The 24,246-nt window shown below is 37.0% G+C and overlaps 1 protein-coding gene across 7 annotated transcripts in view; it reads left to right on the top strand.

Annotated features, from left to right (window-relative positions):
• The window catches only part of odf2 (outer dense fiber of sperm tails 2), a 29,149-nt gene extending 5,654 nt beyond the window's left edge, over window positions 1-23,495 (top strand). For 2 of the 7 annotated variants that reach the window (XM_033048601.1, XM_033048605.1), the window contains exons 2-20: window positions 2,007-2,120; window positions 3,136-3,255; window positions 4,269-4,439; window positions 4,852-5,039; window positions 5,640-5,766; window positions 6,643-6,774; window positions 6,947-7,021; window positions 8,319-8,390; window positions 9,841-9,957; window positions 10,673-10,858; window positions 11,415-11,524; window positions 12,527-12,662; window positions 14,661-14,771; window positions 15,493-15,597; window positions 16,218-16,376; window positions 17,495-17,586; window positions 18,935-19,097; window positions 19,897-20,022; window positions 20,906-21,411. In XM_033048601.1, coding sequence (XP_032904492.1) covers window positions 2,019-2,120; window positions 3,136-3,255; window positions 4,269-4,439; window positions 4,852-5,039; window positions 5,640-5,766; window positions 6,643-6,774; window positions 6,947-7,021; window positions 8,319-8,390; window positions 9,841-9,957; window positions 10,673-10,858; window positions 11,415-11,524; window positions 12,527-12,662; window positions 14,661-14,771; window positions 15,493-15,597; window positions 16,218-16,376; window positions 17,495-17,586; window positions 18,935-19,097; window positions 19,897-20,022; window positions 20,906-21,061 — 2,448 coding nt within the window. In that variant the 5' untranslated portion in view covers window positions 2,007-2,018 and the 3' untranslated portion in view covers window positions 21,062-21,411. Of the gene's footprint in view, window positions 1-243; window positions 246-2,005; window positions 2,121-3,113; window positions 3,256-4,268; window positions 4,440-4,851; window positions 5,040-5,639; window positions 5,767-6,642; window positions 6,775-6,946; window positions 7,022-8,318; window positions 8,391-9,840; window positions 9,958-10,672; window positions 10,859-11,414; window positions 11,525-12,526; window positions 12,663-14,660; window positions 14,772-15,492; window positions 15,598-16,217; window positions 16,377-17,494; window positions 17,587-18,934; window positions 19,098-19,896; window positions 20,023-20,905 lie in introns of those variants that run through there. The other 5 variants (XM_033048599.1, XM_033048598.1, XM_033048602.1 and 2 more) reach the window with 5 other exon arrangements.
• The last annotated feature ends 751 nt before the right edge of the window (window positions 23,496-24,246 follow it).

The following is a 24,246-nucleotide window of genomic DNA, read 5'->3' as shown; positions in this document are numbered from 1 at the left end:
GCATTGTGTTGTTTCATTTTAATTCAGTTCAGATATATGCTTTATAATGAATGCCACTTGCAAACAACAGTGCTGGAAATAGAGTTCAATTCCACAGAAAATTGATTTAAATCACGATAAATTTTGGAAGGGAATGAAGTATTCTCAGTTGAATCTTTGCTTTTTCTTTCATGCCGATGAAGAATTGTTACCCAATATTTTAAATAAGGAGTCTTTTGATTTTGATTACTAACTGATTCACAGTAGTTTAGTTTGCATATAGTCTGGGTTCTCAAAATAGTTGCATTGCTACTACGATGGCAGTATACTATTCATCTTCTTGAGCATCATTGGGTTTAGTTTAGTTTAGAGAGACAGTGCGGAAGCAGGCCTTTCGGCCCACCGAGTCTTCGCTCACCAGCGATCCCCGTATGTTAGCACTATCCTACACACTAGGGATAATTTACAATTTTTGCCAAAGCCAATTAAACTACAAATTGCACATCTTTGGAGTGTGGGAGGAAACTGGAGCACCCGAGGAAAACCCACGTGGTCACAGGGAGAACGTACAAACTCCATACAGACAGCAACCATAATCAGGGTCAAACTTGGGTCTGCTATGTGAGGCAGCAAGTGCTGTGCTTGCCCATAACATAGATTTAGAGATAGAAACAAAGAAAATAGATGCAGGAGGAGGCCATTTGGCCCTTCGAGCCAGCACTGCCATTCATTGTGATCATGGCTGATCGTCCCCTATCACTAACCCTTGCCTGCCTTCTCCCCATATCCCTTGACTCCACTAGACCTTAGAGCTCTATCCAACTCTCTCTTAAATCCATCCAGTGACGGCCTCCACTGTCCTCTGTGGCAGGGAATTCCATAAATTCACAACTCTGGGTGAAAAAGTTTTTTCTCATCTCAGTCTTAAATGACCTCCCCTTTATTCTAAGACTGTGGCCCCTGGTTCTGGACTCGCCCAACATTGGGAACATTTTTCCTGCATCTAGCATGTCCAGTCCTTTTATAATTTTATATGTTTCTATAAAATGCCCCCTCATCCTTCTAAACTTCAGTGAATACAAGATACAACATGAAACAAGTGTTTTGGCCTGCCAAATCCTCGCCGACCATCGATCACCCATATACTAGTTCTATGTTATCTTATTTTTGTATCCTACGAACTGGGAGAAAATACAGAAGCTAATTAACCTCCAAGCCTGCACATATTTGGAATGTGGGAGGAAACGAGCACCCAGAGAAAACCCACCCAGTCACAAGGAGAACATACAAAGTCTGCACAGACAGCACCCAAAGTCAGGATTGAACCCAAATTCAAATCTCTGGTGCTGTGAGACGGCAGCTCTACCTTTTCTGTGTCATTTAGTTACCTTTGTCAAATGTCTTGATGGCCAGCATTGAACCAAAGAGTTCCAATTGATCCACCCCAGACAGTTAAATCTATGTTTTCGCTACCTATCCTACTTGATCCTTGACTCATAACAAAAACAGGTGTTGCAATTGTGTATTGATATGTACTTTGTTAGAAAGAATGGACTGAATATTTACTCCTTGAGGTGAAAATATTGTTCTATTTCATTTGAATTCAGTCTGAAGATTGGTCTCGACCCGAAACGTCGCCTAGTCATTTTCTCCATAGATGCTGCCTCACCCGATTGAGTTTCTCCAGCATTTTTTGTCTACGTTCTATTTCATTTTGTTATTTTGAAAACTTTATATATAAAATGTTTCTACATAAACGATCTTGTATCACCTGGATAGACAATAGTAATTTTTTTAATTGAGAACATATTTGAAGTATCAAATGCACTCCCTGAAATAAATTTCTGGACGAGCACTTAAATTGCCACGGTGTAGACGATTAAGGACCAAGATCTAGGAATTTGTGTAAATTAGTATTTGACTGTTGGAATGAACTGACAAACCTGCTTTTGCGTTGTATGATTCTGTGACCAGAATATTTTGAAGATCAGCAGAACCAATTTGATTCTTTACATTACTTTGCTCAGCTGAGAAGAGAAATGAAAACAAGAACCTCTCCTCTACTTCATGTTCATGTTGATGAAACTACTCCTGTTCACGTTCATGTCAAGAAGAGTCCGAAACAAGGAAAGAGGGTCCAGGTAATTACATAGTTCTAGCAATATAAAAATACTCTATGTCAATCTTGCACGCTTTCCACCTCGCACACCTCTTCTTGATTTGTGCATGTTTTCTACAACAGTTAAAATATTTTCATCTTCCATGTTTATTGCCTTTTAAATTGGAATAAATTTGATTTGCTCTTTTAAAAAATAATCTTGCATATTCTTACTCTTATTTTGAGTGGAAATTGCTCTTTAAGGTCAGCACCAAGATACAGTTTATTCACACCAATAACTGTACTTGCAATAATTGTACCTTCATCAATTGTCCTTTTAAACTGGGATATTTACAGTAAAATCAGGACACAAGTTGCACTGATGTATGTTATTTCTTCCGACATCCCATCATTTGACAGCTTTTGGGAACTTCAGTTTGTGAACGCATATGATCTCCACAAATTCTCTTAGTCCATATGTTTGAGAGATTGCAGAATTTGTAATTTACAGATTGCAGAGTTTGTAAGAATGACACCCAAATATCACAGTTTGAAAATTATGTTGAGCAAAGCTTAACTTGCACGCTGACCTGTTGTCCTCAGATGGAAGTGGTGGAGATATATTCTGCTGGCTTTCACCATTGTGGCAGTAGCTGCGTATGCAGCTTGGGGATTTTTTTGCAAGAAAATTTGCCTCTCATCTGTTTTTGCTCCATCCTCTATTGCACACTCTTCCCAATGAAAGCATTTTCCCACCTGCTCCGTCCACTTTTTCACTCCCTTTTGCTGTTTTCTTGTCCCTCCCTCCTGACCAAGTAGAAGATTTCCTTTGTAGGAAATCAGAAGTAAAAGATCATGGTGGAGATATAATCCTTTCTGTCTCCACATCAAAATATTATTTAGGTTAGAACATAATGCTACAATGGTTGTTTTGCCAGCATACTGCTTAGCCTGTTTCAAGTGAACCCTGCACCGCTTTTGATCTTTCATGAAATTCTCACAACATTGACATACATTGCACCTGATGGCATTACAGCCTTTTTACTTTCAATATACAGCAGAAGCTGAAAGGAGCATTAGAATGTGGCAATCTGCGACCATGCAGCAAGGTAAAGACCAAAGTACCATGGATTCCACCAGGCAAAACGTCAGTAAGAGAACTTGGCTACAAATGGGAGGTTTGTATAATAATTCCTTGGATATGCTTGTGGTTTTGATTTAAGAATATAGTTAAAGTGGGGTTCCTAGTTTATATTAATGTTAAAGTTTATATTTAAGTTCTGTTGTCATAATGATTTTGGAGAGAGATTGGGGAGATTTGAGGGTGAACTATAGTGTGTTTCTCTGCTATTTATACAGATTTTTCTGCTGCTCTCATTGTCTCACATTTTCTCAGAATTCTCAAAACAAAGCCACTTTTTCCAGTAAGTCCAAAAACCTGGCTGGAGCAGGGTGATGGTATGTCTGTACATTTTTGCATTTTACTGAGCAGTGAGCTTGTGCTGTCAGTGGCTTTGAAAGTGGATGCTTAATTTTACATGATGGCGAACAGAACTGTATTTCTTGAGAATACAGTGAAAGTCAGACTAGTTTTTTTATACCACTAGATGGTGTAAATGTGCAAATGGAACACTCAATAGAGATGTTGCTTTTTTCAGAAATTTTAATTAATTTAATGGTTTACATAGCATTATTACAAAATGTTTATTACTGATTCCATAGATAATTGCAATACAACACATCTAATCATTTTGGCTGGTAAGTAGCTGAAAGATAAAGACTGGGATGGATCATCTTAATTCTCTGGTCTATGCTGAGGTAACAAGAATTAACTTCCATATTCCAAATGTGATGGAAAATCTGCCCATAATTCCATCATTGGATTAGTAACTGTCAGTCCCAAGTGCACATCAACAAATTTTGATAAAGATGGGATGATATTTAGCTGTAGTGCTTAGTTTTTAGTTTAATTTGGAGATACAGCGCGGAAACAGGCCCTTCGGCTTGCCAGCTCCGCACCTTTTAAGATCTTTAGGTTGGGCCTATCATGCTTGATCAGGACTACTCTATTTTTCTGGGTGTTTCAGCTTTTAATATTTGTCTCAAGATGGTAATAACTTCAAATCTACATTTTGTTTGGATAAGGTGTTGATTATTAGTAACATTTGCTGTCATACTATTTTTATTCCAGGGTCCAACACATCGACTGGATATAACACCTATTGACACTGAGAAATTCCACTCAACACTTCACCTGAGTGACCTCTCCACTGATGATGAGGAAGTTATACATGGGAAGATGAATCAGTATGAGAAAAAAATCAACTGTCTTATGAAGCAAGTGGGATCATTAAAGAGTGAGGTAAGATTCTAGTGCAGCACGAAGGAAGATGTTATTTTACAGGCTGTTAATGGCATCCTTGTACTATCGCACCTCTTGGGATTTCAATGGGTTTCACAAAATAAAGTGCAGTAAGTTTTGTATCATCACACACTTCACTTAAAACATGAACTGTTGGCTACATTCAAGACTGGTAAGTCTGGTGTCTTGAATTGCATTGCTTGAGGGAAGAATGCCGGCTACATATCTACAGACTCATTGACATTAAGCCTGTCTATACATTATGATTATGGCAAGTCACTTATTCTGTCCAATTCCATCAATTCTATTGGCATTCAGGAATCTATCTTGGCCTTGAATACATGCAATTACTGCGCTTACACAGCTCTCTGAGGCAGATGAATCCTAATGGTGATTTATGTGTAAATTATAGGATGAATTGAGAAAGAAAAATCATTTGCTGGAACAGCAAGAGGAGGAGCTAAACCTATCCAAGCAGTTGATTGAAGAGAAGGAGGTGGAATTAGCTGATGTCACCAAGGAGCTTGTTCTTACTGAGCATAAGAATGAACTACTACAAAGGAGCATTGAAATGATGAAAGAGGACCAAGAAAATTCCCGGTACAAAGTGCTTCCTCTCTTCTGTATGATTTTGACCAACAATTTCTCATCCATGCAACTTTCTGCAATTGGGAGAACAGTCGATCTAGGCAATTACCATAGAAGGACCAGTATGGATTGGCTGATGCACAATAAACATTATTTAACCTAGTAAATAATATTAACAAAGAATGGCATTAAATTGAGTCTATTGAGAGTGTTGATAAAACCAAATGAATTGGAGTTCTGGATTCATTTTTAATCACTTTTAACGAAAAATCTGAATAACCTCTATTAAAAAATTCTATAAAGGAGACTGACTGAGAATATGTGAAACTATATCTCCTAGATACTAAAGCTAGTTAAATGAGCCACATTTGACTTTTTCTAACTGGGTCTGGCCAATATGCGTCTCCAAATCCACAGGTGTTACTTCTCTTCTTTATTCAGAGGTGACTGCGAATGGGCAATAATTTACCAACCATGCTATTGATACCCAATCTGATGAACAAATTAAATATCCTTCCCTTCCTGCTGAGTAATTATTACTTTGTTCTCTTCGCTTCAAGACATCTTCTTGCACATAATGAGAATTACTGAAGTGCGTGTTGTTTTTCAAAGCTCAGAAAAAAAGCATTGGCGAAAAGGTGACACTGTGTTGAAAAAGCTGGTCGAGGCTGAAATGGATGCAGCTGCTGCAGCAAAACAGGTTGCAGCTCTACACAGCACTATCAGTAAGCTGGGCAGTGTAAGTATAACTTTTTTTAAATCTTGAACCATGTCATTTTTTGTCTATGAGGAGATTTTTCCCTTTGCCTTGTAATTTAGCCATTCTACTAATGGAGAACTGCTGAAACAGAAATACTGGAATGATTTGCTGAATTACATGAAATATCTGTTGTTACATGGTGGTCTACCTTATGTGTAGATATGTTCCATTCAAATGGGAGTATTTGTACAAGACATCACCAATTGAATTGTTCTTTCCATATTTGATAAAATAATTATTATTTTAGGGAATAAATACTGGAATTCCAGCAGAAGAAAGGTGGAACAGAAGTTTGGGTTTGGCTGAACATCCAAATAGAGGTTTTTTGGAGACTTGAAGTTGGGTAGAAGTGTTTTTTTTAATGTGTTTTCCTGAAACTAGGAAATTGATGCCTGAAGAAATAGCTACTGTTTGTGAGGTACGGTACCAGAAGATGTGTATGGGAGCATAATACTGTAAATAACTTAGGAATCTTATCCAAAACTATGGTACAGATTGAAGCGGCTCCTGGTTGTTGGAGGGGGTGGGGGGGGTGTAACGGATGGTATCAAATTATTTTTCCTCGAGAACTGAAATATCAGTAAGAGTTTGCAAAAATATTGGGTGCTAATGTGCAACTGGACTTTGTCAAGAAACAGTTGGAAACAGATAAAAAAGTTTGTCACTATTCAGTGCAGATGTGGAATGCTGTGTCAACGTGGATAGGGAAAAAGAGAAACTGATTAATGGAATGATTTGTAATCCCAAAGAGTGTAGAGTACAAATTTCTCAATGGTCCCTTTTCTTAAAATTCTTCTCCAAATTTGCAGTGTGCAACTGCAGTGCCTCAAAGCTTGTTTTTTTCTCTGCATTAAGGAGAAGCAAATGTCAGCTTCAGAATGTAACTTCTTGACACGTCAGAAGGAATTGCTATTGCAGAAATTGGAGACGTTTGACGTAACAAATCGAGCAGTTCGGGAGCTACTAAGAGAACAACATGCACAGGAGGTAAGAATTTGTCTGTGCTTGGATTTGCCAATTCTCTTCCGTAGTTGTACTCAATTAGAAAAGCTTTCTCTTCTGTTTCACTTTAGTTGGAGTCGGGTCATTCTGTACATTTGATAATAAATGTCCAAGGTAGATTTTTCATGGTCTAATCTCCACTTTTTTATTAACCCAGGCTGATGCTTTGAGGCTATTCGAGCTAAAAGAAACCCTCCTTGAAAAACTGGCTCGGGCAGAAGCAGAAAATGCGGTGAGAAGAACATATTGCAGTTGGTGATATTGTTTATGACAAAAGATCTTGACTGGTCTGAAGAAGGGTCTCAACCCGAAACATCACCCATTCCTTCACTCCATAGATACTGCGTGTCCCGCTGTGTTACTCCAGCATTTTGTGTCTACCTTTGACCGGTATCACCATCTGTTTATGTTATAGTTGTGCTTTCAGTGGTGGCTGGAATGGGTAAAAAAAAAAATGTTTTCCCATAACATCATTATTGTATAATTTTCCGAGTACTTGTGTATGAGAGAAATCGGTTCAGTTGTGTTGTCTTCTGCACTCAAGTAGCTTTTCTTGGGGATGTAATAACTATTTAGGAAAGATCAATATCTATGGATGAGATAGATGGTGAAGATTGGCAAGAAAAATATGAATGTAATCATGCTTGTAAAATGATAAACATTCATTTATAATTCATATTATAGAAAATCCCAAAATGATTCAGAGGCACATAAATTGACATGAGGCAAAAAAATCAGCATCAACAAGCCTGGTGAAACTGTTAGGTTTTAAGGAACTTTTTGAAGTATTAGCGAGAAATATTCAGGGAATGAATACCAGAGGTTAAATTTGATATGGTGTAGTGGACATGATGGGAGTTGTGGAGAAGGGGTAATAATCAAGGAAGTGGGGAAGGTAAATGAGGCTAGAGTTGATAGAATGCAGAATTCTTGGGGGGGCAGTAGGATCAGAGGAGAAGCCAGGTATGTGGAATAAATGAACTCTGAGGCCTTTTAATACAAATATGGGAATTTTAAACACAGGGTGTTGTTGGACTAGGAGCCAAATCAGATCAGTGAGCAGGGAGTCACCGATAGATGTAGTGTGGGTTGGTATGTGCTGACAAAACCTTATGGGATCAGGTTTATGAAAAATATTTGATAGAGGCCTATCAGGCGGGGTTTCGGCCCGAAACGTTACCTATTTCCTTCGCTCCATAGATGCTGCTGCACCCGCTGGGTTTCTCCAGCATTTTTGTGTATGAACCATAGTTGACTCTGGTTTACTCTAGATTTCAGCATTGGATGAACTAAGAGAAGAACCGAGTTGAGTCAAGTAATGCTGGTGGAATTAGGTGGTCTTTTCAATCAAACACACTTTTATCAGCATAAAGTGAAAATGAAATGACACCAGTTTTAAATGAAATCTGAAGGAGAATTCAAAATATCTTTAGAAGGATTATTGTGTGCCAACTAGAAGTATATTATTCAGAAATCCTTTGTATTCTTAAAATTACGAATTTATTAAATTATTTATTATTCCTTTTCAGCACCTGTTAGTGAAGCTACAGGAGATTGAACGCCGGACAGACCAGCTTCTTACTCAGTATCAAGCAGAAAAGGTAAGCAGAGATAAAAATAAAAAATAAATTACAAGCAATAAATTGAACTTACTGTCCCCATTTAATATAAACACTGTTATATTCAGGCCTGTGTGTTAAAATTTATGCAGTTTCGTTCTCTTGCCTTTTGCTACATTTATATTCTGTATATACAGCTCTCAGATGTTTTTTACATAGTTCTTTTCACTGATATACTCACATTTGTGTTGAAGCATTTCCTACTTTCATTTCCATTGAGTAAGGCTTTCTATTGGATATAAAAGCTCACTGAATTTGTTGAATAAATGTTGCCAAACATGTACATGCAATGCAATTTCTATATCAAATGAAAGTAACAAATTATTTGAACAAGATTTTCTTCGCAATTTTTATAGTTTTGTTAATCAGCACATTTTTCGTGAGGTCTTGAGCTGGCAAATGGCCATTTTAAAGTTTCTGGTTTTGAAAATAGACAACCCTCAGCCATTGTCAGTGAGCTTGTCAGATTCAATGGTAAAAGAAGACCAATTCAGATTAGTTAATTTTTTATGATCTTGGGTTTAATAAATTGCTTTGAGTTGAATGACAGTAGTACAACGGATAAACCTCAAGCGTTATGACCCTATTAATGTGCTGGTAGATGCACAGTCATCCCAGATTTTGCAGAAACTTGACTATGTCTAATTATTATTTTGTTTTTGACTTGATAGGAATTCCTCCATTAAGTAATTTGATGTATTGGAGAGATGAAATTAGAGACTGTTATGATGACAGAAGAGGAATGGTATTTTCTTGAGTAGAATAAAGTTTGAGGTGTTAAAGGTGTTTGACATCAAGATACATTTTTGAAAGATACATCAAGGAAAGCAGTATTGATGAATTTGTGGTTAATGAGAATAAATATTTAGATCACCACAAAAATAATGATGGGAGATGTTAATGTAGTTAGTTTTTATATATCCTGACTCTGGGATTGTGTGGTTTAAAACTAAATTAAGTACAATAAATACTGATTATTCCCTGGTCTTCTATGTGGTTGTGTTTTCAGCATTAAATTATATTTTCAAAGTAGCTCTTTTAATATACCTTTTTAGAACCATGCATGTGAGTTCCACAGCTACATCACAGTTCTGTTTCAATCAAAATGCCTTGTTTTCACGGAGGGAAATAATGTGATATTATCAAGTGAAGCTTTCAAATTCATAATGGATTAATGACGCTAACTGGAGATTGTATTAGTGTCATGTTCTGTAACTTTTTTGTCCCCAAATTATTACTTCTTAGTGTTCCCACCAATCAGCAAGATATCATTGAGATTTATGCCATTTTCCTTCATCATAAGATATAACCTATTGTTTCACCAAAGACTAAAACTAAATCATTGCATTGGTAAGCTGGCATTATAATTGATTTGTTACTCAGGAAAGAGCAATGAACTGTTTACTGAGCCACTTTATTTCTTCCTCTTTAGGATAATGCTCACGCAGCGGCAGAGTTATCCAAATCACTTGAAAGCACTCGAGCCCATCTACAGGGACAGCTTCGCAGTAAAGAGGCAGAAAACAATCGTATGGCTGTGCAGATTAGGGTATTTCAATAATCTTACTTGCCCCATGAGTTTCCATGGATTTGACTTTCTATTACATATATATTATTTTTTTAAATTTGCTCAAGAGTAATTTATGAATTGTTAAGATGGGCACAATGACACGACCCAATGTTAACATTCATTTTGTGTCTAATTGCTGCTATATTGTGTTGCTAGAAAATCTCTAATGGTCTGAAGAAAGATCTCGACCCGAAAAAAACACCCATTCCTTCTCTCCAGAGAGGCTACCTGTTACTTCAGCTTTTTGTGCCTATCTAATGGTATTGGTCCCAGTAATACAGTTCTTTTATTAAAACACTGGAATCAGTGAGTCCTTTGATACATTTTCAGTGAAAGGTTTATTCTCTGAAAAATCTTATATGGCAGATACATGCATGTATTCTTCACTGTTGCACTCCTGTCCAACTAAGCTTAAATGAAGGACTGAGAGGTTAGAGATACCACTTAGCGAGATAATCAGCTATTGCCATAATTATATGTTTTTCAAGTCAGATGGATGTTTAAGGTCTCACGGCAGTGTTTGAACAGCAGCATGTTCTCCAAGTGTGTTGCCCGATATTGCTCATCAAATGTTGGGCAACATATATATAACAATATATATATATATATATGTTGGGCTACCTTTACATGTTCTGTTTTATATTTTATGGTCTCCAGCTGAAGTTTTCAATTTGTTCTAATATTACTCCTTCAGAATTTTGAGCGTACCATTGCGCAGCAGAAAGGGCAAGCGGACTACTTAACAGAGCAATTAAGGTTGTTTCATAACAAAGGGGACAGAGACAAGGAGGCCTTAAAGAAAGCCACAAAGGCTCAGAAACAACGAGCTGAACGCAGTGAAGATGCAGTCGAATTGCTCAATTCCCAGCTTGTTGGAAAGGTATTCAATTAGTATTGGGAAATAGAGTGGCATGGAATGTTGGCAGCTAAAACTGAAATTGAATAACAAGTATATATTGAATTGGATTAATCATACTATGTACCTGGAGCGAATGATGAAAGACAGTACTTTACTTCCTCCACACTGAAAGATAACTCTGAGCTGTCTAAAACTCTGTCTTTAGACGTGTCAACTATGTACCCAAATAACTGTGCCAAGGAAGAAATCTCTTGTTTTTTTTTAGAAAATAGGCTACATTGTAATTTTTGCTGTAGTATCTTTAACTTTATATTCTGAGCACATAACCCTATTGATCTTGCAGTGGGTGTATACCATATTTCGTATCAACATTCCTTACAATGACAAAAAATGTCCAAATAGTGCAAACTGATTGTATTTAACTGCAATTGATATTTAAACCTCTTAGTTTTTTTTAGAAAATAGGCTACATTGTAATTTTTGCTGTGGTATCTTTAACTTTATATTCCTTATTTAAAACGAGCAGTAATAAAATGTCACTTCCACTGTGAACCTTGTGTGGTTGGCTTGTTTATAGGAGACACAGTTGGCAGATGCACTGTCATCAGCTGAGACTTGGAGAAGTTGTTATAACAAGGTGATGAAAGAAAAGAGTCAACTGGAGATTGAGATCTCAATCGTGAACAAGTAAGAAAGTTGAGAGCTTGAACAATTTGGGAGAAAATACAAACTTGGTATAATTTAGTATGATTGCACATTAACCATGAATAATATTTTTAATTGTGAATTTGCACTGAGACATTGCAATGTTCGTTTTAGCAAGATAGCAATTGTTTAGGTATCTACTCGTGGCTTTCCCCGGGTTGGTGCACTTCCTGGTGACCTTCAGTAGAGCTTCCTTTTTCACTGTTTAAATATTTTTGAACAAATAAACCAGATTGTCTTAATATTCAGTTTATGAAGTATTATGGGAAACAGTTGCCTTAAAGTCTATTTTTAAAACACATTTTTGAAATGCGATTCTTATAAAACCATGTGATGCAAAACTGTGGTGAAGTAGAGATGCAGCTTGGTTTTATATTGTGACCGTTTTATTTTCTGAAACAACAATTAGAAACATAGAAATTAGGTGCAGGAGTAGGCCATTCGGCCCTTCGAGCCTGCACCGCCATTCAATATGATCATGGCTGATCATCCAACTCAGTATCCCGTACCTGCCTTCTCTCCATATTCTCTGATCCCCTTAGCCACAAGGGCCACATCTAACTCCCTCTTAAATATAGCCAATGAACTGGCCTCAACTACCCTCTGTGGCAGAGAGTTCCAGAGATTCACCTTTGCAAATTACCTTTGCAACACAGCTGTTGATATTCGTTTATGAGGCATTGAATTTATTTGATGTGTTACACAACTCCCTTTCCTTAGCCAGATGATCTTCTTTGGCATTACAAATTTTTGAAATTGGCAGTAATGCAGGATATAAGGCGATAACAATACACTTAGTGGCTGCAAACTGTAGCAAAAGCATAAACTAAATCTATTTGCAAAATGAATTTCAATTGACTAATTACATTGGCATTTTTTAATGTTGCCAACAAATGAACAAAGATTGTGACCTGAAATGAGTTGTATATGCAAAAGGAGAGCATGTGGACAGTATCTTTAAGGTAATAAGTTTTCTTCTGGCAGCCGTGTTACGGGTCTACTGGATCAAACTCATAATGTGGAGGATAAGGCTAGAGGAGACCTGGATTCACTCGTGGACAGACTCCACAAGATGTCCTCAGAAAGCACATCCATCAAAATAGAGAATGAGACAATGAAGGTAAAGATTTTCTTGCTCAAAATTCTCCATTAACAGGTATATAAAAGTCAACTGGCCAGGCAAATGTGGAAGGACCTAAATACCATCCTGGGCTAATGTTAAAATCATGGGTGATTTCTTGCAACAATGCATTCTTTCTTTTACACCCATTTTGAAATAAACAACAAAGTTCTACCAAGGTGTCCTCTTCCATCTCGGTGGCAGATCTACTTTCATGAGGGTAAACTCTTGAAAAGCGATCAATCCGGATGGAGTTGATGAACAGTTCGTTACCCTCCATTTCACCAGAAACCTTACCTGGACCCCTCGCATTGATTAAATGATCAAGGAGTGCATCATAGTTTTTACATTTTTATACAGCTGAGATGATTTGGCATTTCCACGAGGACTAGTATGACAACTGCTCTGTTTTTGATTGCATGAACCCACAGAGATTGATGAACACTGCCCATGCCTGCACAAGCTTATCACTTCCTTCCATCTGGACTATCTTTGTAGTACATTGCATCAGGAAGGCTGGAAATATTGTCAAAGACACCTGTCGCCCAGAGAAATCCCTTTTTTCCCTTCTCCATTTCGGGAGAATATATAGAAGGTTGAAAACCCGAACATCCAGACGAAAAAACATCTTTCCCACGTTATCATGCTGCTGAACTAATTACCTCTTTCACATCTCAATACCGGAGATGCTGCCACATGCAATTACTCTTGGCTCTTTCTCATTGATTATTCCATTATTGCACTTTTTTGCACTACTTCGGATTAAACCACAATCTTTGCACTATTTTACTGTTTTGCTTTTGTTTTATTTATTGCTATATCTACCATTAGCGTACACTGTCTACTCTATACGCTTGATGAAAAATGTCTTTGCATCCTAGTATACATAGAACTCAGTCAACCATAAAGAACCTTATTAAAAGCCTTATTAAAATCCCTGTACAACATCCACTACCCTACCTCTATCAATCTCATTCATCATCTCCCTAAAAAACTCAAGATAGTTAGTTAATACATAACCTGCTGTGTACAAAGCTGTGATGTCTGTCCCAAATTAGCCTACTCCCATTTGGAAGAGAGTGGGCTAATTAGGTATAGACAGCACGGCTTTGCAAGCAGCAGGTTGTGTATTAACTAACTTAAGAGAATGCTTCGAGAAAGGATTTCTGAAGTAAATCCTTTCTCGAAGCACTCTCTTCAATGGTTTTCCTACCATTGACGTGAGACTCACTGGCCTATGTATAGTTCCCTGGATTCTTCCTACTTCCCTTTTTAAACAAAGGAACAATACAGGCCACTCTCTGGTATTCCAGGATCTTGCCTGTGGCTAGAGAAAAAAATAAAGTTCCTCATCAGGACCCCCGCAATCTCCTCCCATGCCTCCCTCAATAACCCGGAATAGGTCCTATCATGCCCTGGGGTCTTATCTACCTTCATGCTCTTCAGGAGCCTCTGCAACACCTTCATGATCTCAAACTGCCCCAGCTTATTTGTATTCTTCACATCATTATCCAATTCCTGTCCAATTCCTCCTCGGTGAATACAGATGCAAAGTACTCATTTAGTATGCCGCCTACATCCTCCGACTCCAAGCATAGATTCCCTCCTTTGTCCTTGATAATAGACTAATCTAATCTACTCTGCAACAAAATTGCATCTAAAGGACAGGGAATATTATTTATGATTCATATCTATTATCTTAATTTATACTTGTGTAGAATAAACTAGATTAATGATTCATATCTGATCTTGTTTCAATTATGTGTTTTGAGTTTGCATTTGAAAGACCTTCTTGGGATATAATGAGTCCCCTGAGTTACTCTAAGATTAGATGGTGGGCAATATTGTGCATGGTTCTGTAAGTGTGCAATCTCTGTGCAATGTACCCAAGAGGATATTTTAAAGCAGACCAGAATGTTAAAATGATTAATTTGACATTTTTATTGCAATCCCAGCAAACCCCACATTGAATATTTTTTTATTTCCAAACATATTTAGGCAAATATGAATGCTTTGGAGGAAAAGTTCATGTTTGCTCAGACTGAGATGCAACAACTAAAAATCTCTATCAAACACTATGAAGGGCTGGTGGACAGTTACAAATCTCAGGTAAATAGTTGGGGATTTCGGAACATCTGAGGGTGTGTTTGACCAATTTGGTAGGCACAAATATTTTTTTGTAATTTTAGCCTATGATCCAACCTTTGGCACTCACAATTTTGGATGTTCTTCCAATGCAGATGGAATGTTAATTTTCTTTGTGTGGTTGCGTGAGAAGGCTTTTGTACAATATAAGAAGACAATAGTAACGTTGGACGACAGATGGCACAATGGGCTAAGTGTTCGGCTGGCAACCGGAAGGTAGCTGGTTCGAATCCCGCTTGGAGTGCATACTGTCGTTGTGTCCTTGGGCAAGACACTTCACCCACCTTTGCCTGTGTGTGTCCTTGGGCAAGATACTTCACCCACCTTTGCCTGTGTGTGTGGATGTAATTATGTGAAGCACTTTGGGGTCAATGCAAGTTGACTAAAAATGTGCTATATAAATAAAGAAATTTAATTTAATTTAATTTAAAAATGAACATTAAATGTGAATTAAAATTACTTTACAACCCCTGTGGTTAATCATTGAGGGAGGTGTACATTGACAATGCTGACAAAATATTCAACAGCTTCATTATAGGGATTTTGAATATAATTGTAAAGTGGGTATCTTTTCAAATTTTTTCAAATTTTTTCAAATCTTTTCAAATTTTTTCAAAGTTTGTCAAATTTTGCATTTCACTATTTTAAAATTCCAATGTAATAAAATTCTTGTCAATGGATCTAGGTGATAAAGACACGTTTGGAGGCAGATGATTACAATATAAAGCTGGAGAAGGCAGAGAGGGAGAACAAGTTACTGAAAGATGAAGTGAATATCGAAATTGACCAGGTGACCACTGGTTGTGAAGTGGGAAACAATTCCCTTATGCTAGCGGCTATTATTTATATTTTAAAATTCTCCACTAGCCCTTCAGATGGAGATAGAAAGGGAAACAGAATGGTGTCTATAACTGCGGCTATTTTGAAATGTGGCTTTGAAAGCTTGAGTAGTTCAATTACAGTTCTATTTCGCTAGAGTTTAACGGAAATAATACATTTTAGAAATAAAAAAGTTTTGTGAAAAGTCATTTGATATTATTAAAGATAAATCTACATGGCATTAATTTGATAACCAAAAAGCTTATTTTATCGATTCAACTCCTTCACTTTTCTCTTTCCCCTTTGTTAACAATTAATTTCATTGTACTGGGGTGCATGTGACAAACTAACCTGAATCTGACTTGCATTAGATCAGAGAACTATTTTGTATGTTAGTCCAGCAGGTTTAGTATGCAGCTTTAGTGGGGTCTGGCGACATCCTTCTTGTTGGATGACTCAGTTAATTACTGGATGAATGTACCTGGGGAACAATAGGACATTTGTTTTCAAATGTTTATGGTATTAACATTTTGGTTTACAGTAATTAATATACTTTTGACGGTCTCTTTGATATCTGTATTTCTGCTGCAGGTGCGTAGACAAATGCAGAAAAAACTGAGTGATCTTGAATCTGTTCCCGAGTTGTTGAAGTTAACTGAACATAAACTACAGGACTGCCAGCAACAGCTGGCCATGTATGAGAAGAAAAATGTGGATCAGTCCTCCATTATATGTGATCTCAGGATGGAGGTTTGGAAATTCTGTCCATGTAGCTTTTTATGTTAAACACAGTGATTAACTGAATGTAAAAGGTTCTATATTAATGGCAGTCAACAACTCTAAATTCATTTATGTTGTATCATGAGAGAGTTTGCTGTTTGTAAAATAGCTTTTATGTCTGCGTACATAAGGCATTTGTGAAACGGGATGCAAGGTTTTAAACAAAGCAACTAAAGTGTGTGATTAATATCTCACTGCAAAAACCAGAAAGCTCTAGCAGTTGTCTCAATTTATTCTTTGCCTCTAGTTTGACACATGTCGCGTTGACTATTATATTTACTAAATGTATGTGGATGAGGAGCATCCAATGGAATAGCCAGTATAAATCCGTGGAGGTTAAACTTTTTTTGGCAGTTTTCATTTTTTTTTAGCTTTCATTTTTTGTGTTTTCAACAAAAAACAGCAGTTGGAAAATAACACGTGCTTCTGGTTCTCTCCTCTTACGAACATTCAAATGTCTACCTAGTTTTCTTCTTCCTTTGTTCATCCCTCCCATTACCTTCCACCACCTAGTTACATCTGCTCATCTGGTTCCACTTGTCCCCCACCTGCCTCTATCCCATCCTCTGTCTAATCCCATGATCAGTCTGAAGAAGGTTCTCAACCCGAAACGACACCTTCTCTCCAGTGATGCTGCCTGAGATACTCCAGCATTTTTTATCTACCCATCCTCCTTTGTCCTGCCATATGCTGACAATCTTTCCTGTTCGTCTTCCGTTCTGATGCGTGATCTCTGCCTGAAATGTTGACTTACACATTATCCCTCTCCCTCTATCCCACCCCCACCCAAGTCACATTAGCTTCTCATTTTCACCCTACAAACAGCGTACAATGGCCTGTTGCTTTATCTGTGTTACTTTTTTGCATATCTTTCATTCATTGTTCTTTATCTCTCCACATCACCGTCTATATCTCTCATTTCCCTTATCCCTAACCAGTCTGAAGAAGGGTCTTGACCCAAAACATAACCCATTCCTTCTCTCCAGAGATGCTGCCTGTCCCGCTGAGTTACTCCAGCTTTTTGTGTCTATCTTCATTAAATTTAGTTATTTTTTAACTTTCTGCAGTTTGATTCCTTATTTTCACAGATAGAGGAACTAGGTGGAAGGTCAAGAGAGAAGTATCACAGTGTGCAAGAAGAAAATCATAATTTAAAGTTGAAATTGGAAACTTTGGAAAGGTTAGTTGAGTGTAATTTAAAGGAGGTAGGTTGCACTGAAATTCTTGTTATACTGAAAGAGGAATTTATTTATTCCTTCACATTTAAAATAAAATATATATAGCCTTATTGTACATTTTATGGGGTTGGTGTCTCAGCGAGATTTCTTACCTGTTAACAAGTTATTCCCCCTTGTCATAATGACCTGCTCTTAAAACGGCTATTGTTTCCTTGGCTTGTTTGGCCAGGTATTGGAATTTCCGATTCATCACTCCTAACTATTCTAGATTTTTGTTTGAAACGACCCAGTTCATGATAAAATCAGTTTATTTAATTTGCTGCAGATTCTAAATGAATCTTTTGCATCTCTGCAATTGAATGTGTTTTTAAGGGGATGGGATGGGGAGATCCAAATACCATTATGCAATGATGTAGCCTAATCTGAGCTTTGGTTGAAAATTGATAAACTTTCTACCAAATTTTAAAATCAAATTATTGCACTATGTCACACTTGTTAAAAAGTGTCATTCTTGCAAACGTTCAAAAATTATCAACCAATCATAAGTACAAAACCAATAAATAAGTGAAATGACAATATTTGGTAGAACACGGATGGGTCATGAATTAAGGGGGTGCATATTCATGAGGCCATGTTTTCTTGCAGTCAAATCAACACTGCCAGATGTAAAATATTTCATTTTATAGTGGTAAACATTTGCAGTGTGCAATTGCGACTGATTTTTTGGAATTGGTTAAATTCTGAACTTGTTTGGCGAGTTGAACGAGATATGTTTATGTTCCAATAACATAAATGTTCTCACCTGGGTAAATTACATAAATGTCAAATTTCTTAACATAATTTGCACAAAATGCTCATGGCTTGCCATGTCAAAGACAAAGGTGGCAGCTATTTGTGCTTGGTGTGCTGCCACAAACAGTGAAGAGGTGAATGAAAAGTTAATCAGTCTCTAGTATTTGTAGAAAACATGACCAGAATATTGGGAGAGGTCGTTTTCTCATCTACTTTCACATTTTTAATGTTACAGATGGCCCTGTTGATACAGAGTTCCACCATTTAAACCTAACAATGAGAAAGTAACCCTAATCATGCTATGGGATGGTCAATATACTCCTGAACTATAAGAATAGCTAAATTGGCAACAGTTTAATATCACACCTCAAAGATTATAACTAGCCCTGCCTGATTAAGCACTCAATCCCTGGAGTGAGGTAGAAGCCTAATTTTTTTTAAAGGGGGTGTGAATAGAATAATCAAAATTAAATGGTATGTCTTGTTACAAATACAGACAAAGCATTTTGTGAACTGTAAGGATATTGCATCTTAAAAGTGCATTGATCACTTTTGTAGGAAACTGGAAGATGTTAGTACACATAATCGAGAGCTAACACTGGTGGTGGCACAACGGGAGGACACAATTCATCATAATCAGCAGCGTTTGGAGGAGAAATCCCGTGAGTGTTCTAGCCTAACTCGTCAGCTGGAGACTTCCATCGATGATGCCAGGCGCCAGGTTAGTTCGTTGAGATTTACTAACAGTAGGAAGAGAGCTGTAAGGTCATTTAGCCCCAGTATGTAGGGCATTGGTGAGATCTGCAATACAGTATTGGTCTCCTTAGTTAAGGAAAGATTAAATATATCCTTTTCTCCAGAAATGCTGCCTGTTCCGATGAGTTACTCCAGCATTTTGTAATTATCTTTGGTATGAACCAGCATCTGCACTTTCTTTGTTTTTAGAAGATTTTCTGGACTGGTATGTGGAATGCATAGATAGTCTTAAAGGATGGGTTGGGCAGACGAGTCTTGTGTAGGAGAATGACTTATTAAAACATATAACATCCTGCAGGATCATGACATGGTGATTATGGAGAGGATGTTCCTGTGCCTCCATTGCCCTGAGCCATTGAGGTGGTGGATGTGAATTTTTGGAGATGCAGGTGAAGTTCTGGACTTCTACAATTGTGCAGAAGACCCCTGAGCCCATAATTTTAATGTCAGATTCTTGCTATTCATTTTAAGTCTCACCACTGCCAATTTATTTTAGAACTATTAATGATGCTTTTCTAAGTGACTAAATTATATTTAAAAGTTGTTTCATTGGTTTCCATCCCACTTTTTTAAGTGCATTATTACAGATGCTAATGCTTATCAAAAAAATCCATTGAATTTCCTTACTCCATTGTTTTATTTTGCCAGTTACCATGAAGCTGTTCTACTCCCCCTTCTATGAGATGAAACAATTCCTGGTATGCAAGACAAATCCTAAACAGGAAAAGTTTAGCTGTTATGACCATATCCATTTGTTTGTGTAGGTGGACCAATCCAGAGAGAGAGCTACTTCAAAGGAACGGACATCACAGAACAAAATACTGGACCTTGAGGCTCAATTGAGCAGAACAAAAACAGAATTGACTCAACTACGGCGGAGCAAAGATGATGTAGGTTGCAAGTAACACAATTCCTGTTCTGATTAAACATATAAATATTTAATTTATACGTTGTCAAGACTTGAAGGCATGAGCAATAGGGAGAAGTTGGATAGGCTAGGACTTTAATCATTAGAGCGCAGGATACCTTAGGGGCAACTTCTTTAGACAGATGGTGATGGGTTTGCCAGATGAGGTAGTTGAGGCAGGGTCAATAACAACATTTAAAAGAGATTTGGGAAGATACATGGAACAGAGTGGTTCAGAGGGAAATGGACCAAACGTGGGCAAATGGGATAAACTTGGATGGGACATCATATCGACAAGGATGAGTTGTGCCTAAGGGCTGCTTCCATGCTATATGACTGACTCAATCCTATCTAGATCTCTGATCAGTACACTCTCGCCCTACGATAGGAAGGAGAAAATGATTAGGCTTGCTACCACTGTTTATTATCCATTCATTGTCACTGGAAATTAACATGATAAGGAAGGAGAGTCTAAAGGCTAGATTGCTTTAATAATAATAATAATATAATAATAATATATCTTTTATTGTCATTGCACGTCAGTGCAACGAGATTTAGTGTGCAGCTCCACTGATGTACAAGAAAGGTAAATAAATACAATACATGCTGCTGCGGTTAACAGGGACTTAATCAAAGCTTACGGCTAATGGTTCAAAGGAATGGTTCAAATAATGAACATTTGGGTATGGTACAATGGGACATCCTGGAAAATACAGGTGAGGAACAAGGGAATTGGTAAAGGGAGAGCATTTTGAGCTACTTGACCATGGAGAAATCACTGTGGTACTTCTGTGAAGCTGTTTATATGGTAAAGGCTTTCTATTATTACTATTGAAAGTATCTTGTCAAATCCAATTATTTCTTAGGCTGAGAGGCGTTTCCAGAGTCGCTTAGAAGATTTGAAGGATCGCCTGGAGCAGTCGGAATGCACTAACCGCAGCATGCATAACTATGTCCAGTTCCTCAAATCCTCATATGCCAACGTCTTTGGTGAAACTGCAATAACAAGTTCTCCAGTTTAAATACGATAACCTGTGAGGACGACTGGTATCAAAAAAATCATCTTGCTGAATTATTTTTTTTCTGAGCTACTCGTTTCAAAACTATATTAAAAGGACACTGTACAGCATGAAAGAGCAATCTCTGCTGTTTTGCCCTGAAATACAACTGGCCCTGTTAGCCCTATATTTAAATCGATCTTAAAGAACTACCTAAATACAAATTCCCAGACTTGGTATGGAACTAGATTTCTGACTAGGCTGAATTATCAGTCAAAAAAGGACACAATATGCTGGAGTAACTCAGCTGGTCCAGCAGCATCTCTGGAGAACGTGGATAGGTGACATTTCGAGTTGGGGCCCCTTCAGACTGAATGTAGGGGAAATAAAGCAGTTCCCTAGGATATTTTTGCAGAAGATGGGACCAGCATTGAAACACTGAAATTACTGCAATTTAAAATATGCCCATAATTTCTTAAAATTTACAAATATTTTTTGGCTACAAAATTCTTATGTCCATGTAATACCACAATATGGAGATCAAAATTCAGTCAGTGCAACATGAGCTTTCATTATTTTTAGGCCAACTATTGGAATTTAATTTTCCCTCGGTCAAAAATGTTATGCATTTTTTAATTTACAATTGATAAAGCAGTGAACAAGATTACTCTGTATTGATTGATCAAGATTGATTTGTATTATATTTGGCCCATGATCAGTTGATGTAGAGGCTGCACAATGTGTTCTCTATTTGTCAATGCCAACATATCTCATTTTGTTAAAAGTAAACTACAAACACTCTGACTTTAAAACAAGTTCTGGTATTAAGTAACTTTTAAGGCTCTTGATACCAATTTTTTGGATCCAATTGTCAGGGCTGAAACAGCACCTACAAAATACCTGATCATATCATCTCCGTTGGTTCAAAACTAAAGTCTCTTCCTATCTGTCTTTATCTCGCTAACATACAGTATTCTCTTTTGCTCTTTCTCCAATTTTTGTGATTTATCTCTCAAAGCCCGGGGCTTGGTGTTATCCTAAGATCTTAAGTGGAATTTTGCTGAAAGATTTTTGCCTGTGTAATCTGTGTGAGAACTGCCCCTTTAATAATGTTGCAAGTTTTCCATGCCAAAGTCTGAAGTTTTTTAAAAGCCAATCTAGCTAAAAAAAAGTCTCTCTTTTAGCTATGTAGAGCTGCTTAGGAAATGCTGTGGTTTTCTTTTTAAAAATGTCTTATTGGCGTATATTTAAGCCTTGATTACATTTAGTGGATTGTTAATTGTGTGCCATTAAAATAATTGAAGTGAAGAGTGAATTTTTTACTTATTATCAGGGAACTCGTTTGTCTAATAACTTGGATATTATGTGACATTACTCCATTCTCTGCTTAAGACATATTTTCATCTTAATTTTAAGTATTAAATACAAATGTGTATTTTAGAAGTAGTTGTGGCTCAGAAATAGATTTTTGTAACTACGCTTGCATATTTTTGTATTCACTATTTCTCAGTGCTTTGTGTTCCATAAATACTTAACAAGAATCAGTCTGACACTCTATTCTTTTGATAGATGAATGTCTGGGAGCAGTTCCCAAATTCTCCCTACACATTATTGAGGTATGGCTTTGCACTGTGTTTTCAAAGGCAAAATTCCCCATTGTAATATTTCCTTGTCTAGCATAAGATATATAACATTATTATGAGTACCATCTCTAAAATTGGCAAACTAAGAACTGTAATTCATTCTAGTTCATTGTCCTCATCTGCTCACATGTAAAATCTTGAGACATGGATAATTATTCCAATTTTTATTTTAAAGAGTTAACTGTATAGCTTGGGTTGACTGGTTTTCCATGTATGGACGATTGTATATGTTAGTTTTAAGTAACCTACCCTTTCAGCTTATAATTCATCAAGATAACTTTTCAGATTTCCACAGCTTGCAAAGTCTGTTTGTTCATAATTCATACCACTTTACAATAGATTACAATGTAAGACAGAATTTTGTGAATTCAGCATGAAAGCGAACTATTCACCCAACAATAAACATGTGCCTTTGTTCATGCTCTCCTTGAGCTATCATCCCACATTCATCTCATCCTGCAATCTACTGTAACATGTTAAAGGCTAAGTCATTGTTAAGAAATTGTGGCCTGTTCCTCGGGTTTCATATTCATTTTATATATGCAGCCACAACAGTTTGACCATTCACTCATTGTCACTATTAAATTATGAGGGATTTAACCATTTTTGGTCCCATTGTACTCTGGTGCTTCAGCTAAACATTTTGTGAAACACATAATAAAATAAAAAATGATAATTTTCAGGATGTGATTTTGTTCATTAGTTGTAAATAATGTTTTTATACTTGTATGTTTTTAAATATTTACAAATGTTTATAATCAGTATCTTATTTTTATATGAACATATTAATAAAAATGCCCATTTGTTTGAAAGACGTCAGATAGTGTCTTTCACAATAATTTATGCATTTGTCACCTACTTTGTACAACACGTTTTCTGGCTGGAAATGGGCTAGTTCCAAACTCCAATGTTGGGTTTGCCTTCATGATTCACTAGTTCTTGATTTCATCTTTGAGGAAGAAAAATCACATACCAATGATGGAATGCCAAGAACAGTCTTAGCAGTAGCCCCAAATTTGTATATGTAATGTCGCCACAATGAAAATAAAAACTTCCCAACACGTGTAGGTATCTTGCATGATAAAGCATTGCAAAAGACTCGCATTTGGCTGATATAGTTCAATCAAAAAAATACGTAAGTTGTAAATCTTAAAATCAGAAAATCCTGGATATGCTCAGCAAGTCATGCAGCATCTGTGGAGAGTAAAACGGTAATTTAAAAAAAAATCTATGACCTTTTCATCAAAACATTTTCAGGCAATGCCCACATTGAATGTCTGCTCTTGTCAATGGGATTTCTGTTTGTCTCGGCATTTTCTGTTTAGATGCTGCCTCCCCTGGATCCATCACACTGCACAAAGAATATGAATAATTGCTTCTTTTCATACCTCGCCAATGTCTCTATGCATGCATCCTCCACAAAATGCACTAGTCTACAAGTCAGCTTCCATACTATTTCTAAATTTGCCTTATTGTTCATCTAGCTCAAGCTCACCCCACCAATGGTGCCAAATCCTTCATCAGTTAAATCTACACTTCAGATTTCTAGATACAGCTGGTTGTGTC

Source organism: Amblyraja radiata, chromosome 32, assembly GCF_010909765.2.
Source record: "Amblyraja radiata isolate CabotCenter1 chromosome 32, sAmbRad1.1.pri, whole genome shotgun sequence".
Lineage (NCBI taxonomy): Eukaryota > Metazoa > Chordata > Chondrichthyes > Rajiformes > Rajidae > Amblyraja > Amblyraja radiata.
This window is presented reverse-complemented; position numbering and strand designations above follow the sequence as displayed.